The sequence below is a fragment of the Haliotis cracherodii genome, unplaced genomic scaffold (genome assembly GCF_022045235.1).
Source record: "Haliotis cracherodii isolate W230 unplaced genomic scaffold, xgHalCrac1.p SCAF_6, whole genome shotgun sequence".
NCBI classification, from domain to species: Eukaryota; Metazoa; Mollusca; class Gastropoda; order Lepetellida; family Haliotidae; genus Haliotis; species Haliotis cracherodii.
In genome coordinates, this window is record NW_027266319.1 from 50,136,897 (window position 1) to 50,152,068 (window position 15,172).

The 15,172-nt window shown below is 41.5% G+C and overlaps 1 protein-coding gene across 1 annotated transcript; it reads left to right on the plus strand.

Annotated features, from left to right (window-relative positions):
• Window positions 1–1,187: 1,187 nt before the first annotated feature.
• On the plus strand, window positions 1,188–14,929 carry LOC139446086 (alpha-L-fucosidase-like). The gene is made up of 8 exons (XM_071227363.1): window positions 1,188–1,540; window positions 4,418–4,524; window positions 5,483–5,613; window positions 6,957–7,090; window positions 8,223–8,320; window positions 9,865–9,997; window positions 13,020–13,190; window positions 14,409–14,929. Exons 1-8 carry the CDS (start codon window positions 1,188–1,190, stop codon window positions 14,662–14,664), a joined length of 1,383 nt encoding a protein of 460 aa, XP_071083464.1. The 3' UTR covers window positions 14,665–14,929.
• The last annotated feature ends 243 nt before the right edge of the window (window positions 14,930–15,172 follow it).

A 15,172-nucleotide genomic window follows, 5' to 3' on the forward strand; every position in this document is an offset into this window, starting at 1 on the left:
TATTCCAGCTATATGACGGCGGTCTGTAAATAATCGAGTTTGGACCAGACAATCCAGTGATTAATATAATGAGCATCGATCCACGTAACTGGGATCGATGACATGCAGCAACCAAGTCAGCGAGCCTGACCACCCGATCCGGGTTAGTCGCCTCTAACGACAAGCATAGTCGCCTTTTACGGCAGGGGGCCAACATTGGATTATGGCGCGGACATATGACCGGTTAACGCAGTCCATCGCAGAGCCATGCGTTCCTTCCTTGGTGTGGGGACCGCCTCCGTAAAGCGGGAGGTCGGGGGTTCGATCCCCGGCTGCGTCATACCAAACGATAAAAGATGGTATTTGTTGTTACCCTGCCTGGCGCTCGGCATTAAGGGACAAAAACAAGGACTGGTCGGCTCAGAGTCAGAATACTGTGTCTGAGTTAGGTATTCAGGTTAAACTGCGGCATGGTATCTCAGTGAGCTAGCACTATAACATCGGCATAAGTCTGGACTAGTACAAGCAGCCACACACACAAACACACACACACACACACGTAACGTTGAACTCCATTTCACCTCCACACCTAGGTGTGGGAAAATATACCCGAAATGCTGCTATTGGTGGTGGATTTGCTTGGACAACGCCCTTCGCAAGAGTGAGTTAGTGAGTACGTTTCAGTGAATATCCGGGTAGAGAATAGGTCTTCAGCAACCCATGCTTGGCGTAAAAGGCGACTAACGGGATCGGGTGGTCAGGCTTGCTGGCTTGGTTGATGCATGTCATACCAAATTACGCAGATCGATGATCATGATATCAATCACTGGATTGACTGGTCCAGACTCGATTATTTACAGACCGCCGCCAATAATTATTGCTGAGTGATTTTAAACAACAAATAAATCAACGACTGTGGGGTAAAACAATATTCACTCAGTCGTTCTGTCTTCGGGCACCAGTTGCGCACCACCTCAAGAGCTTGCAATCTTGCAAACTTTGTCGGAAACAGTCGAATTGTTTCTATCCATTCGTCACCACTCGCCCCTGTCCGTAACCGGCTTGTCCCGGAATAACACGAGTTGGTCACGAATGACCAAGCCCCTGACAGCGATAGCCCGTTCGCTGAGCTTGACGAACGGTGTCACGTGCTGGGAAGAAATGTAAACACGCGTGACACGCCTCACTGAAAGTCACATGATAACAAAATGGCGGCCGATAAAACACTGCTTATTTTATCGCTGCTGATATTTGTGTTCTCCGCGCGTGGTTTAAATAAGTATTCTCCTACCTGGGAATCTATCGACTCACGACCGCTTCCTCCTTGGTATGATGAAGCTAAATTAGGTATTTTCATTCACTGGGGCGTTTTTTCTGTTCCGAGTTTTCGGTCAGAATGGTTTTGGAACGACTGGAAAGGAGGTAAAACGAACGACACGGTGAAGTTTATGCACGACAACTACAGGCCAGACTTCACGTACGCTGACTTTGCAGCACAGTTCACTGCAGAGTTCTTCAACCCAGCGGAATGGGCGGAGATTTTTAACTCATCCGGAGCGCAGTAAGTGTCTACAATAATTTAAGTTGTTATCGTTGTTATTGTCTTGATATACTAGTACTTTGTCGACCGTCAACTTCTAATAAATATTAATCAAACAATACAGTCACTTCCTAGCATAACAATAAGAATCTTAATCATGATATCCGTTGAAGCATGCTCAAAGCGCAAACACCTTTAAACCCAGGCCCTGTCAATGGATCGGTGCACTCGATTTTCCTTCTCAGCTCCATGGGGAGTATGCAACCCAAGCTGCCTATCTTTTGCGATGTTGCATTTGATATTGGCATGGAGTAATCAAACATTTTTTATTTCATTTCTATTAGCATTATATTTCAGAAGGACATCCAGGGGGGTTAACAGTCACATTACCATCTCATCCTACTGGGTACCCTTCCACTGCTGTTGATGATAAATTTGGATTAGATAAAAAATATGTATAAGTAATAAGTAACTTGTTTATTCCCAAGGGGATATATGGTAGGGACTTATCTAGGATTTTAAACTAAGTGCCCATGGCAGGCAAATTTGGAAAAAAAATTTTTTTCAAAATTGAGATTGTTTTAAACATGTTAAAGTGTTTATTTTCCTACATTTGGAGGTATTATCACATTGCATTCAGTGAGATAATGTAAAACTAAGCATCAATGCCTCTTAAACTTTATTGGCCCTGTTCATGTCAGTGATATACAAAACCATAACATTGGTTATAACTACATTAATGTGGATTGGGAATTTTTACTGACATGTGCATAAGACTATTGGCCGGATATTGGATTTTGAGCAGATCTAGATGTTAATACCTGTGCAGTAGCACAATCATCACACCAAGTTACGTTTACCCATACCGTATTCGACGTAATAAGTGCACAGGCGCTCTCAAAATTAGATATAGGGGGCTCTTATTAGAATATTATTTTGGTGAAAGTAACAGGTGAAAGATAAATTTTGTGGTTTATGCTGACAGTGACAGCCTGAAATGTTTCTAAACGACATATATTTTTCCAGAATTTAATTGCCCATAATAAGGGTGCATATTACACACGAGTGCGTATTTTACACAAATAAATAGGTCTTGTGTACATTGATTAATCAGAAGGGTTGGTAATTGAGATTGTTCACTAGCCAATATATTAGTAAATATCGCTGTGGGCTTATTAGAGCGGGACACTTATTACGTCGAATACAGTATTTGTACAATTACCGTATTTTCTTGAGTATAGTGCGCACCCATGTATAATGCGCACCCCCCTCTAGCGGGTTCAATATTTTGGAAAAAAAGAAATTTGAATATTATGCGCAGAAATTTTCCTTTTCCTGTGGTTTTTTGGAACGTCATCTGAGGACATCATTGTGAAGTCTTAGCACACTCTCATTCCATTTAGAGACCACTTTCGTAGTCTAGTAGATAGAGCATCTGCCCGGAGAGCGATCTGAGCCACATCATCCCAAAAGATGTCAAAAGATGGTGCTTGTTGTTTACCTGCCTGGCGATTAGCATTATGGTGATACATAGGGGGACAAACAAGGAGAAGTAGAATCATGTTTGTCACGGTCACTTCCAGGGTGGTAATGATTATTTTATGTGGATCAATGTGCACATGGTGCATGACAAAACCACCAAAAGCCGCAATCAACAATGTGACAGCTGAACCTGTTTACACACAGTGAAACTGTGACACAAAATACCTAATCATACCTAAAGGCAAACTTATATAATTCAATCTATTTTCGTCCCCACCTACCATGCATGCCTACAGCACTAGAGGTGTATCTAGACCTCAGATGTGAATATTTGACCCCAAGAGAAGCAAATGTCTCTAAAAAGTTTCATATTAATATTAATACTTTCCAAATACTTATAAAATTGTAACAATAGTTATCATGGTTAATGGTTATAACTTGAGGTGACAAAGAGGATCTAGATTGATGCTTAGGTTTACAGTATTGAAGCAGTGATAAAATATTTCTGACCTAAAAAAAATATCCAAGTTTTGAACAACGTAACATTTTGTCCACATTGCTTGCCACCATGTCTATGGTACCTCTGTTTCTAAGCCCAGATGGTTCCTGCAATGTTGGCATAGAGAGAATCTCACCCGAGTGTCTTTTGATATCAAATATATCAACACGAGTTGATAAAAGTGGGAAAACTCCGAGGCTTGCCAAGGTTTTTTTCCCACTTTTATCAACGAGTGTTGATATATTTGATATCAAAAGACACGAGGGCGAGAATTTATTTATCATCCAACATCATTATTCCAACTTTGTCAGTTTGTAGAAAGTAATAAGCAGTGTCTTAAGTGTAAAAAGTACTGCTAACAGCTTCAGTAGCAGAGCCATTAGTGATGTCATTTGATTGTGACGTCATGGTTACCAATGACGTCACAATGGCCTGCAAAGCATTGTGATGCAATTTCATTGCAGCGATATCAACAGTATAGATATCACTTGATCTCACCCAAGCGATATCTCCTGTGGGAGCCAATTTTGGATGATAAAGTTACCGTATTCGACGAAATAAGTGCTCAGGGCGCCCTCACAATTAGAAATAGGGGGCTCTTATTAGAATAATATTTTGGTGAAAAAAAAGATAAATTTTGTGGTTTATGCTGACAGCCTGAAATGTTTATGTACAACAGAAATATTTTTCCAGAATTTAATTGCCAATAATAAAGGGTGCATATATCACACGAGTGCGTATTATATGCAAATAGGGGAAGGAAGCGGTGCGTGTTATATGCGAAAAGGGGTCGACAGGGGTGCTAATTGGGATTGTTCAATAGCCAAAATATTAGCAAATATCGACGTGGGCACTTAATAGAGCGGGGCGCTTATTGCGTTGAATACGGTAATGTGTTGTCTGAATGTTGTCATCAGATACGTTGTGCTGACCAGCAAGCATCATGAAGGCTTCACCAACTGGCCATCCAAGTACTCCTTCAACTGGAACTCCATGGACGTCGGACCCAACAGGGATCTTGTGGGTAAGACAGCGTGCATGTTCTATTATCCATGGTGTTATATCTCCATTCTATTATGGTAAATACTCTGGACCTGTATGGGTAGGCATATTGTCTTAAACCCGGTTCAGGTTGGTGTCGGTGTTCCCATCCTATTGTGAACCATAACTTGAAAACCGTTCAATGTTTTTCAACACAACTTTCTATATGCATTGCTTATCAGCTTAACTGGTGCCTTTTGCTATTTTGAATTTTTTCAAAATTGTATTTCTTTTAATTCCATGGAAATGATTTTGACTTAGTCTCAAATGAAGGTAGGGTTCTATTACCTGCCATAGCTCGTAAAACTTTTTTCTATAAAACTGCACATATGCAGTGGTAATCAGCTCAACTGAAAGTTTTCAAAATTGTATTGTTTCCATGGAAACAGTTTTGACTTACTCTCACTGTGGTAGTGTTCTTGTTTGGGCCATATCTTGAAAATGTTCAGTATATTTCAATGAAACTTGGGATATGCATTGCTCATCAGCTTCACTGGTGCCTTTCGCTATTTTTAAATTGTTCTAAATTTATTTTCTTATGTTTGTTTTATGGGTTTGTTTTAGGGCCATAACTTGAAAACTTTTCAACATTTCTCAATGAAACTTGGCATATGCATTGTTTATCAGCTGAACTGGTGCCTTTTGCTGTTTTGAAATCTTTTAAATTTTTAAAAAAAATTTATGCTTCCATGGAAACAGTTTGGACTTAATCTCAAACAACTCTAGGTTTCAATCGTGCAATGAACACATGCTCAACTGTTGCCTTTTCATATTTTTCAATTTTTATTTTTTTTTAATTGTTTTGTTTCAATTAGGACTAAGTCTCAAACAAAAAGCGTTTGTTTTCCACCAAAACTATACAGCTAATGAATATTTCTGCATGAAACCATTATCTTTGCCATAATTTGCTATCATTGTTTGCACATGGACAATTATTTCAGGTGAACTGGCATCAGCCATTAGACAGAAGACCAAGATCAGGTTCGGGCTGTACCACTCCCTGTTTGAGTGGTTCCATCCTCTGTATCTTCAAGACAAGGCCAACAACTTCACCACCAACAACTTTGTCAAGGTCAGTACTAGAACTGTGTGCTTGTGGATTTACCAAATTTATCAAAAATTATCTCATACAGAATTACCATCTCCTTAATATTAAAAATGGTAGACCACGAGGAAATGTTTCAGGCCTTCCTGAACTTTATAGTCTTAGACTTGTGGACTATCACGTTATATTTTAAAAACAGTCCTAGTTAGAAATCTAAAAGTTTACAATAGGCTCACATATGGCACTATTACTGCCCTATGTAAGTGTGCCCTTGATCTAACAAGAAACCTTGTTGCTACAACTACTGGGAAGATTGGTGTTGCTACAGCTAATATAAGTGTTGCTACAGCTAATGTGAGTGTTGCTACAACCAATGTAAGTGTTGCTACAGTTAATATAAGTGTTGCTACAGCTAATGTGTTTGCTACAGCTAATGTAAGTTTTGCTACTGCTAATGTAAGAGTTGCTACAGCTAATGTGAGTGTTGCTACAGCCAATGTAAGTTTTCCTACAGCTAATGTAAGTTTTGCTACAGTTAATATGTGTTGCTACAGCTAATGTGAGTGTTGCTACAACCAATGTAAGTGTTGCTACAGTTAATATAAGTGTTGCTACAGCTAATGTGTTTGCTACCGCTAATGTAAGTTTTGCTACAGTTAATATGTGTTGCTACAGCTAATGTGAGTGTTGCTACAACCAATGTAAGTGTTGCTACAGTTAATATGTGTTGCTACAGCTAATGTGAGTGTTGCTATAGCTAATGTAAGTTTTGCTACAACTAATGTATGTTTTGCTAGAGCTAATGTAAGTTTTGCTACAGCTAATGTAAGCATTGCTTCAACTAATGTAAGTGTTGCTACAGCTAATGTAAGTGTTGCTACAGCTAATGTAAGTTTTGCTACAGCTAATATAAGTGTTGCTACAGCTCATATAAGTGTTGCTACAGCTAATGTAAGTGTTGCTACAGCTAATGTAAGTCCTGTATGATGATGTTGAAGGGAATTACAAAAACCTGAGGGCTAAGAATAAATATACCCCGGTACAATATTCACTCAACAAATGCAGCTACAATACTTTTGAAAAGGTAGGGTGGTCATTTGGCATTCACAAGTTAAGATAGATAAATGCAAATAATCCTCGAAGAAATGTTCAGTTTATAGTGGAGTGCTTTTGTTGAATACACATTACCAAATGAGAAAGCAATAGTTTAGAATTAATAATCTGGGTTGCCTTTAAAATGTATAAATATTTAGACTAATTCAAAAATGGATTTGGAAGAACTCACTCTTTTGGTGCCTTCTATTTACTTTGTTGAGTACTTTATCCATTAATGAAACATTTCACAACAGTAACCATGATGAATTTTCCAGTTCAAGACGATGCCCGAGTTGTATGAGATTGTGAATGCCTACAAGCCCGAGGTGATCTGGTCTGACGGTGACTGGGATGCCCCAGACACATACTGGCAATCTAAGGAGTTCATTGCCTGGCTGTACAATGACAGGTTAGCTCTAACATAGACCAGAGTAATGACAGGGACAGTGATGCCAATCTGAAAACACTGTTCTTGCCAGGCTTCCCGATTCTCTATTTTGAGATTGTTAGCAGGAGGTCTTGATATATTTTTCAGTGGAGGGGTTATACAGAGTTAAAGACCAACAGAAACAGTGTCTGTCTTTACCAGTTTGCCTCTTCTCAAGTATCTTTGATGATCAAGTGTGTTATGGCTCTATGCTATAACATTGCTGTATAAATGCATTAACCTTGAACCCGACATTAAACCCCACTTCACCTCCCTCTATCCTATTATGACAAATACTCTCATAGCAAATACGTAATGCTGTAGATAGCCATCCTATCCATAAGCAAGAGAAATTCTGTGCTACGTCAGTGATAGTGTGTGAGTGATTTAAAATTTAAAGTCGCATCAGCATTATTTCAGCCATATAGCGACACGTCAGTGATAAGAGGGATGGAGACACTGACACTATGTCTGGTTGCTTGTCTGTGTCTGCATGTCTGTGTCTGCATGTCTGTCCGTGTCTGAATGACATCATTTCCAAAACTAAAGCTATGCTGGTGAATTGGTTCAGGGTATTTATCACAACAAAATGGAGACTTCATACACTATTGTCAGGTTTGGGGGGCACGGGTGGCCCAGTCGTCTAAGGCGCCACGATTCGCTGTGCAGAGTTGCGTCCCTTGGGCACGCCAGAAACCTATGATTGTGGGTTCGAATCCCGGTTCGCCCCGATTATGTTTCTAGGTTTGTCAGCATCATACCTGTGCTCGTGGGTTTCACCGAAGTGGTAAACGTCTGAGACCTGCATCACTTCGGGCTTTCCTCCCACATTAAGCTGACACGCCATGATATAACTGGAATACTGTTAAAAGCGGCGCTAAAGCCAACTCACTCACTCACTATTGTTAGGTTTGAATTGGTCCCTAGTAACCTATGCTGGCGGTAAGAGGTGATCTTTTGGATTGGTTTGTCAAGTTCAGTGACTTGCTTGATAGCATTTTGTAGCATTCCTGACAGTGTGGACTATTGCAGACAATACCATCCACTGGATTTTCCGGAACAGACTCGATTATTTACAGTCCACCATCTTATAGCTTGAATTTCTGTTGTCCAGCCCAGTGCGGGATTCCGTGGTGACCAACGACAGATGGGGAAACGGGATCATGTGCCACCATGGTGGCTTTCTCACCTGCTCAGACCGGTATAATCCAGGTAAGGAATCCACTGCCTGGAGCCCAACCACAATCAGAAATATATTATAGACATATTATGATTTGATTTTTATTCGTGGAACTGCACTATTTCTGATGGATTGGAGTAACTTAAATATAGAAGTGCAAAAATCTAAAAGATTATTAACAATTAACTTGTTTAATGATTATGAGTGTGGCCACTGAATACCTCATTGGAGAGCAAAGTCTGCTCCGAAGTAAATACATTTATCATATACAATACACATTGTACCTCAATGCGAAAGAGCTTTCTGAAGTGGAGAAAAGTGATATTTTCATTGCAGTATACATATTACCCTTGATATTTCACTGCAGTGAACATAACACATGATATTGCACCGCAGTGAACATAACACATGATATTGCACTGCAGTGAACATGACACATGATATTGCACCGCAGTGAACATGACACATGATATTGCACCGCCGTGAACACAACACATGATATTGTACCGCAGTGAACATAACACATGATATTGTACCGCAGTGAACATAACACATGATATTGCACCGCAGTGAACATAACACTTTGACAGAACGATTGTCATACAAGAGTTACCTCCCCTTATATTGTCTCCCTTTATCATTAGTGTCTCACCCGTATACAAACTGTTGACTTCCTTTTTATGTTAGTTTCACATTGACAAGGCAAAATAATGTTTGTTTGTTGTTTAACGCCGCACTAAGCAATATTCCAGCATTATGATGGCTATCTGTAAGTAATCGATTCTGGACCGGGGCATTGGTGGCCCAGTCGTCTAAGGCGCCACGATTCACTGTTCAGAGTTGCGTCCCTTGGGCACGCCAAAAACCTATGATTGTGGGTTCGAATCCTGGTTCGCCCCGATTATGTTTCTAGGTTTGTCAGCACCATACCCGTGCTCGTGGGTTTCACCAAAGTGGTAAACGTCTGAGACCTGCATCACTATGGGCTTTCCTCCCACATTAAGCTGTCATGCCATGATATAACTAGATATACTGTTAAAAGTGGCGTTCAACCCAACTCACTCACTCACTCACTCATGTGAGTCTGGACCAGACAATCTAGTGATTGACATCATGAGCAACGATCAACACAATTGGTATACGATGACATGCATCAACCAAGTCAGAGAGCCTTCACCACCTGATCCCATTAGTCGCCTCTTACGACAAGCATGGGTTGCTGAAGAACTATTCTACCCTGGATCTTCATGGGTGACAGATGGCCATTTATGGAGTTAATATAGCTTCATGCCGTTTGTTATTCTCTTGAAAATATTTCGTTACAAACTGTAAATTTCTCATTTAATTTGTAAAGTGTTACTGTTACTTATCCAGTGTATATTCTTTAGCTTCCAACAGCAGGCTCATAGTTTTCAAGAATAATAGCCACAAGTGAAAATGTCTCCTTTTCTTTGTCATACGATGAGAAAAAATTGGCATTAATTCTTTCACACATAACCAATTGATCCAAACAAATAAAATCATACATCTTATATTTTAATATTTTTATCAACTTTTGATTATGTTGATATTTCAGGCAAACTGCAGACCAGGAAGTTTGAGAATGCAATGACGATTGACAGTCAGTCCTGGGGGTACCGCCGAAACACAACCCTGACCCAGTTCCTCACCATGGAATCCCTGCTGGAGACATTTGTCTCCACTGTCAGGTAATGTCTGATTGTCTGTCTGTGTCTGTGTCTGGCTGCCTGTCTTTGTGGTTGTCTGTCTGTGTCTGATTGTCTGTCTGTTTTTGGTTGTCTGTCTGTGTGTGGTTGTCTGTCTGTAGGTGTGTACTTGTCCCTGTGTGTGTGATTGTCTGTCTTAGTATGGTTGTCTGTCTGTCTGTCTGTCTGTGGTTGTCTGTCTGTGTGTGGTTGTCTATTCTGGTTGTCAGTCTGTCTGCGTGTGTGTGGTTGTCTGTCTGTGTGTGGTTGTCTCTCTGTGTGTGGTTGTCTATTCTGGTTGTCAGTCTGTCTGCGTGTGTGTGGTTGTCTGTCTGTGTGTGGTTGTCTCTCTGTGTGTGGTTGTCTATTCTGGTTGTCAGTCTGTCTGCGTGTGTGTGGTTGTCTGTCTGTGTGTGGTTGTCTCTCTGTGTGTGGTTGTCTATTCTGGTTGTCAGTCTGTCTGCGTGTGTGTGGTTGTCTGTCTGTGTGTGGTTGTCTCTCTGTGTGTGGTTGTCTATTCTGGTTGTGTGTCTGTCTGTGTGTGGTTGTCTCTCTGTGTCTGGTTGTCTATTCTGGTTGTCTGCCTGTCTGTGTGTGGTTGTCTGTGTGTGGTTGTCTGTCTTGTGTGTGGTTGTCTGTCTGTGGGTGGTTGTCTGTCTGTGTGTGGTTGTCTGTCTGTGTGTGGTTGTCTATTCTGGTTGTCAGTCTGTCTGCGTGTGTGTGGTTGTCTGTCTGTGTGTGGTTGTCTCTCTGTGTGTGGTTGTCTATTCTGGTTGTCAGTCTGTCTGTGTGTGGTTGTCTCTCTGTGTGGTATTGGATTTGGCAGGAAAATTGAAGTTAAAGCAAACCATTTTAAAAATCAGAGTTTTGAGTGAATGAGTGGATGTTGTTTAAATAAGAGTTAAGAAACAGAGGGAAAAACAGGCAAAATGGCTACACCCTATGGCTGATGATTGAAAAAGTAATAAATCATGTTCAAAATAAATGTTTAGAGCTGTCTCTTAGATAAAATTAGACAGTAGTGAATAAAGCTTTCACTGGGTTAAATGTTTAAGAAAAGAGAAAAGATTAGCACATGTTTGTATCCTTGGCAGAGATGACAAGTTCTGTGTAAGGGGAGGTAACTTTTGTTACCTTAATATCCACGCAGGGCCTTAGAAGCCTTGTGGCTAAATGTTGGTTCATCCCAATGAGGTAAGGTGAAATGGGGTTGGACGTCACATTCAAGATTATTGCACTTATATAGCGACGTGCATGCACGTGTGTGTATGTGTCTGCTTGCACTAGTCCGGACTGATGCCGATTTATAGTGCTAGCCCACTGAGATACCATGCCGCAGTTTAACATGAATACCCCACTGAGACACAGTATACTGACTCTGAGCTGACCAGTCCTTGTTTTAACCCCTTAATGCCGAGCATCAGACAGGGTAACAACAAGTACCATATTTTAACATATTTTGGTATGACGCGGCCAGGGATCGAACCACGGACCTTCCGCTGTCCATGCGGACGCTCTACCACTAGACCATGTAGGCTGTCCCTTCATCCCAATGAACTTCAAGGCTTGGTGAATGTGTGAAAGTCATTGCTGGTGTCCCCTGATATGTCTGAAATAATGCAAAAAGTTGCATAAAATCGAACTCACTCACAATGAGATGTTGGAGCATCAGTATCTTGAATCTAAAAAACTCTGTTTGTAATATACTCTTATTCCATCAACATATTTTGAGATAACCTTTTACTGTTCAAAGCATCTGTGTATATTAATTGTCAATGGGTATGATTCACATAAAGCGCAAATGTTTGGTTGGACTACGTATGTCGGGTAGTTTATCATGGAGACGTATGCTATAATCTAAATATGTACACCCTTGTCTGGTCTCCAGACCACCTCTGTGGTCTTGTGGTAGAGCGTCCGCCAGGAGAGCCGAAGGTTTGGGGTTTATACCGCGTCATACCAAAAGATGGTACTTGTTGTTACCCTGTCTGGTGCTCGGCATTAAGGGGCTAAAACAAGGACTGGTCGGTTCGGAGTCAGTATACTGTGTCCGAGTGGGGTATTCATGTTAAACTGCGGCATGGTATCTCAGTGAGCTAGCACTATAAAACGACATCAGTCCGGACTAGTACAAGCAGTCACACACACACACACACACACACACACACACACACACATACATGCACGTCTCTATATAAGTGCAATAATCTTGGACGCGACATTAAACCCCATTTCACCTCACCTTGTATGGTCTCCCTATTTCATCTATTACAGAGACCACTTTTCACCTACATACAGTGTCTGCCTTGAGAGCGGAAGGTCTGGTGTTCGATCCCCGACCGCGTCATACCAAAAGACGTTAAAGGATGGTACTTGTTGTTACCTTACCTTGAGCTCGGCATTAAGGGGCTAAAACAAGGACTGGTCGGCTTGGAGTCAGTATACTGTGTCTGAGTGGGATTTCCATTTTAATCTGTGGGTGTTGTACACAAATGCAGAGAGTGAGTTTCATAAGTTATGGGTAAGTGCATTTGACAGTGCAGGGTTACGTCCCTTAGCCAAGCCAGGATCTGCTGGTTGCTGTTTCCAGTCCTGGATCCACCCAATTATGTCTCCTTGAAGTGGTAAATATCGACAACCAGCTTCCTCCTATTTTATACCCTGACACTTTTATGGACTAATGCCGATGTTATAGTGCTAGCCCTCTGAGATACCACGACATAAATACCCCGACATGAATACCCCCAATCAGACACAGTATGCTGACTCCAAGCTGTCCAGTCCTTGTTATAGCCCCTTCATACCGAGCACCAGGCAGGGCAACAACAAATACCATCTTTGGGTATGACGCGGATGGGGATCAAACCCCAGACCTTTCGAAGGCCGCCCAATCACTCACAAAGAAACAGCATATTTTGAACATGGACATGTTGATATTTCCACTGTGGAGGCAACGACCACAGAGGCAGCCCAATCACTCACAAAGAAACATCATCTTTTAAACATGGACATTTTGATATTGCAGCTGTGGAGGCAACATGCTGATGAATGTCGGCCCCACCAAAGATGGACGCATCATCCCGCTCTTCCAGGAGCGCCTGAAGCAGATGGGAGACTGGCTGAAGGTCAACGGGGAGGCCATCTACTCCAGCCGGCCCTGGACGTCACAGAACGACACGCTGACCAGTAGAGTGTGGTGAGTGTGGTCTGTCAGGGATACTGTCATGGTACATAGGAATATTGTACATATACATTGTACATATTGTATATGCTTGCTGTAATAGGTGACTTACAGGCTCAGGTGGTCAGGCCTGGTGACTTGCATGTCGTCGTATCCCAGTTGCATAGATCGATGCTCATGATGTCAATCACTGGATTGTCTGATCCAGATTTGATTATTTTTAGGCCACCGTCATATACCTGGAATATTGCTGAGTGCAGCGTTAAACAACAAACAAACAAAACAAGCTTCAACCATTATCAATATAGGGTATACAAGACAATTGGCATGATAGGACATCAGCTAGTTTGTAATTAGCAAATTGGTGATATTTTTTATCTAAGTCCTGTTGAACATGTTAAAATCAGTTGTTTTACCCCGTTAATCAAATTCAGTACATATCTTGAGACCTGTGAAGATCGGAATAGGTCTTCAGCAACCCATGCTGGCCGTAAAAGGTGACTATACTTGTCGTCAGAGGCGACTAACCGGATCAGGTTGTCAGACTCGCTGACTTGGTTGATGCATGTCATGGTGTCCCAATTGCATGGATCGATGCTGATGATATCAATCACTGGATTGTCTGGTCCATACAGCTGGAATTTTTCTGAGTGCAGCGTTTAACAAACAAACAAACATATGAAGATCTGTATGAAGACCCTACTTGAACTTTCTAATCAGCCAATCGATCAGCGTCAATGCTTTGACTGTTGGTACAACCTAGCAAAGCTTTCAGAGCAGCATATCTGATTTCTTTGTCTCAAAAACGAACTTAAATGGACAGATGCAAATGGAAAAATAAAGGTTGCACTAGTATAGTGGTATGGACGTTTCTGTGTGGTTTTCTATTGACAGGATCAAAATTTTGATTTGGAACAAGAGCCTATGCTCGCTTCTCTGGGCAGTCCAAATTACACTCCGAATGTTTACAGTCACATTACCGTCTCAGAGGTACGCATTCGTTGTTGGGTGGACAGCGTGTTTCTAACTAAGTCTCTTGCTCAAGGGAAACACCACATGTAACCTTTGACCGAAACCTGTGAAACTCACATGAGTCAAGCATGCAGAACATGGTCACCAATCTACATAGTTTTCATGACTATAGACAGATGCTTAACTTCACCTGATTTGGGGCATGTGGGCAGTAACCATGCACGGATACCACCATAATTAATCCCCTCTTTTTTGTCACAGGTACACATCCAAGAAACAAAATGGCGGAACCAGTGTCTATGCTGTTGTCCTTGATTGGCCAAAAGGTGACACTCTTTCCCTTGGCGACCCGCTCACCTCCCTAGCAACCACTGTTTCCCTTCTCGGTTACCCTGGTAACTTCAACTGGCAGAAGAGGGAACCCAAAGGGATAAACATCGAGATTCCCCCAATTCCCTTCAACAAGATTCCATGTCAGTGGGCCTGGACCTTCAAATTTACAGGACTTGCCAATTAACCTTGCCTTTCTTCATATAGCATACTATGTAATACTTACAGCACAATGGCAGGGACATCTTTTCCGTAGCATTTTCTCAGTTTTGTTCAAGACTTTTGTCAGTGTGAATGTTAAAACCAAACATTCTCTTTGTTTAACTTAAACATGCTAAACATACCTTTTGTTAAAAGAGGGGCGGTCGGGTAGCGTAGTGGTTAAGTGGGTTCGCTCGTCACGCCGAAGACCTGGGTACCAATGTGTGAAGCCCATTTCTGGTGTCCCCCGCCGTGATATTGCTGGAATGGGGGATATAGTCATCATCTGGTTTGTCTGTCCATCCGTCAGTATTTTGTTTCCGGAGCATAAATTGAAAACTGAAAAAAATTTCATCCAAATGATATACGGGTATGTATTAACCTGAGGCTGAAGTGTCCAGTGTAGGGGACGGGGGATTTGTCATCTTTTGATGACTCTTGTTTGTAAATTTTCTTGAAAGATGTTGTACATGATAAATGGGAAGGAAATACTT

Bases quoted from the DNA above. Each gene is read 5' to 3' on its own strand.
- LOC139446086 (XM_071227363.1), top strand. From the start codon at position 1,188: ATGGCGGCCGATAAAACACTGCTTATTTTATCGCTGCTGATATTTGTG. The intron at 1,541-4,417 runs GTAAGTGTCTAC...TGTTGTCATCAG, and splicing joins TTTAACTCATCCGGAGCGCA to ATACGTTGTGCTGACCAGCA. The intron at 9,998-13,019 runs GTAATGTCTGAT...TTGATATTGCAG, and splicing joins ACATTTGTCTCCACTGTCAG to CTGTGGAGGCAACATGCTGA.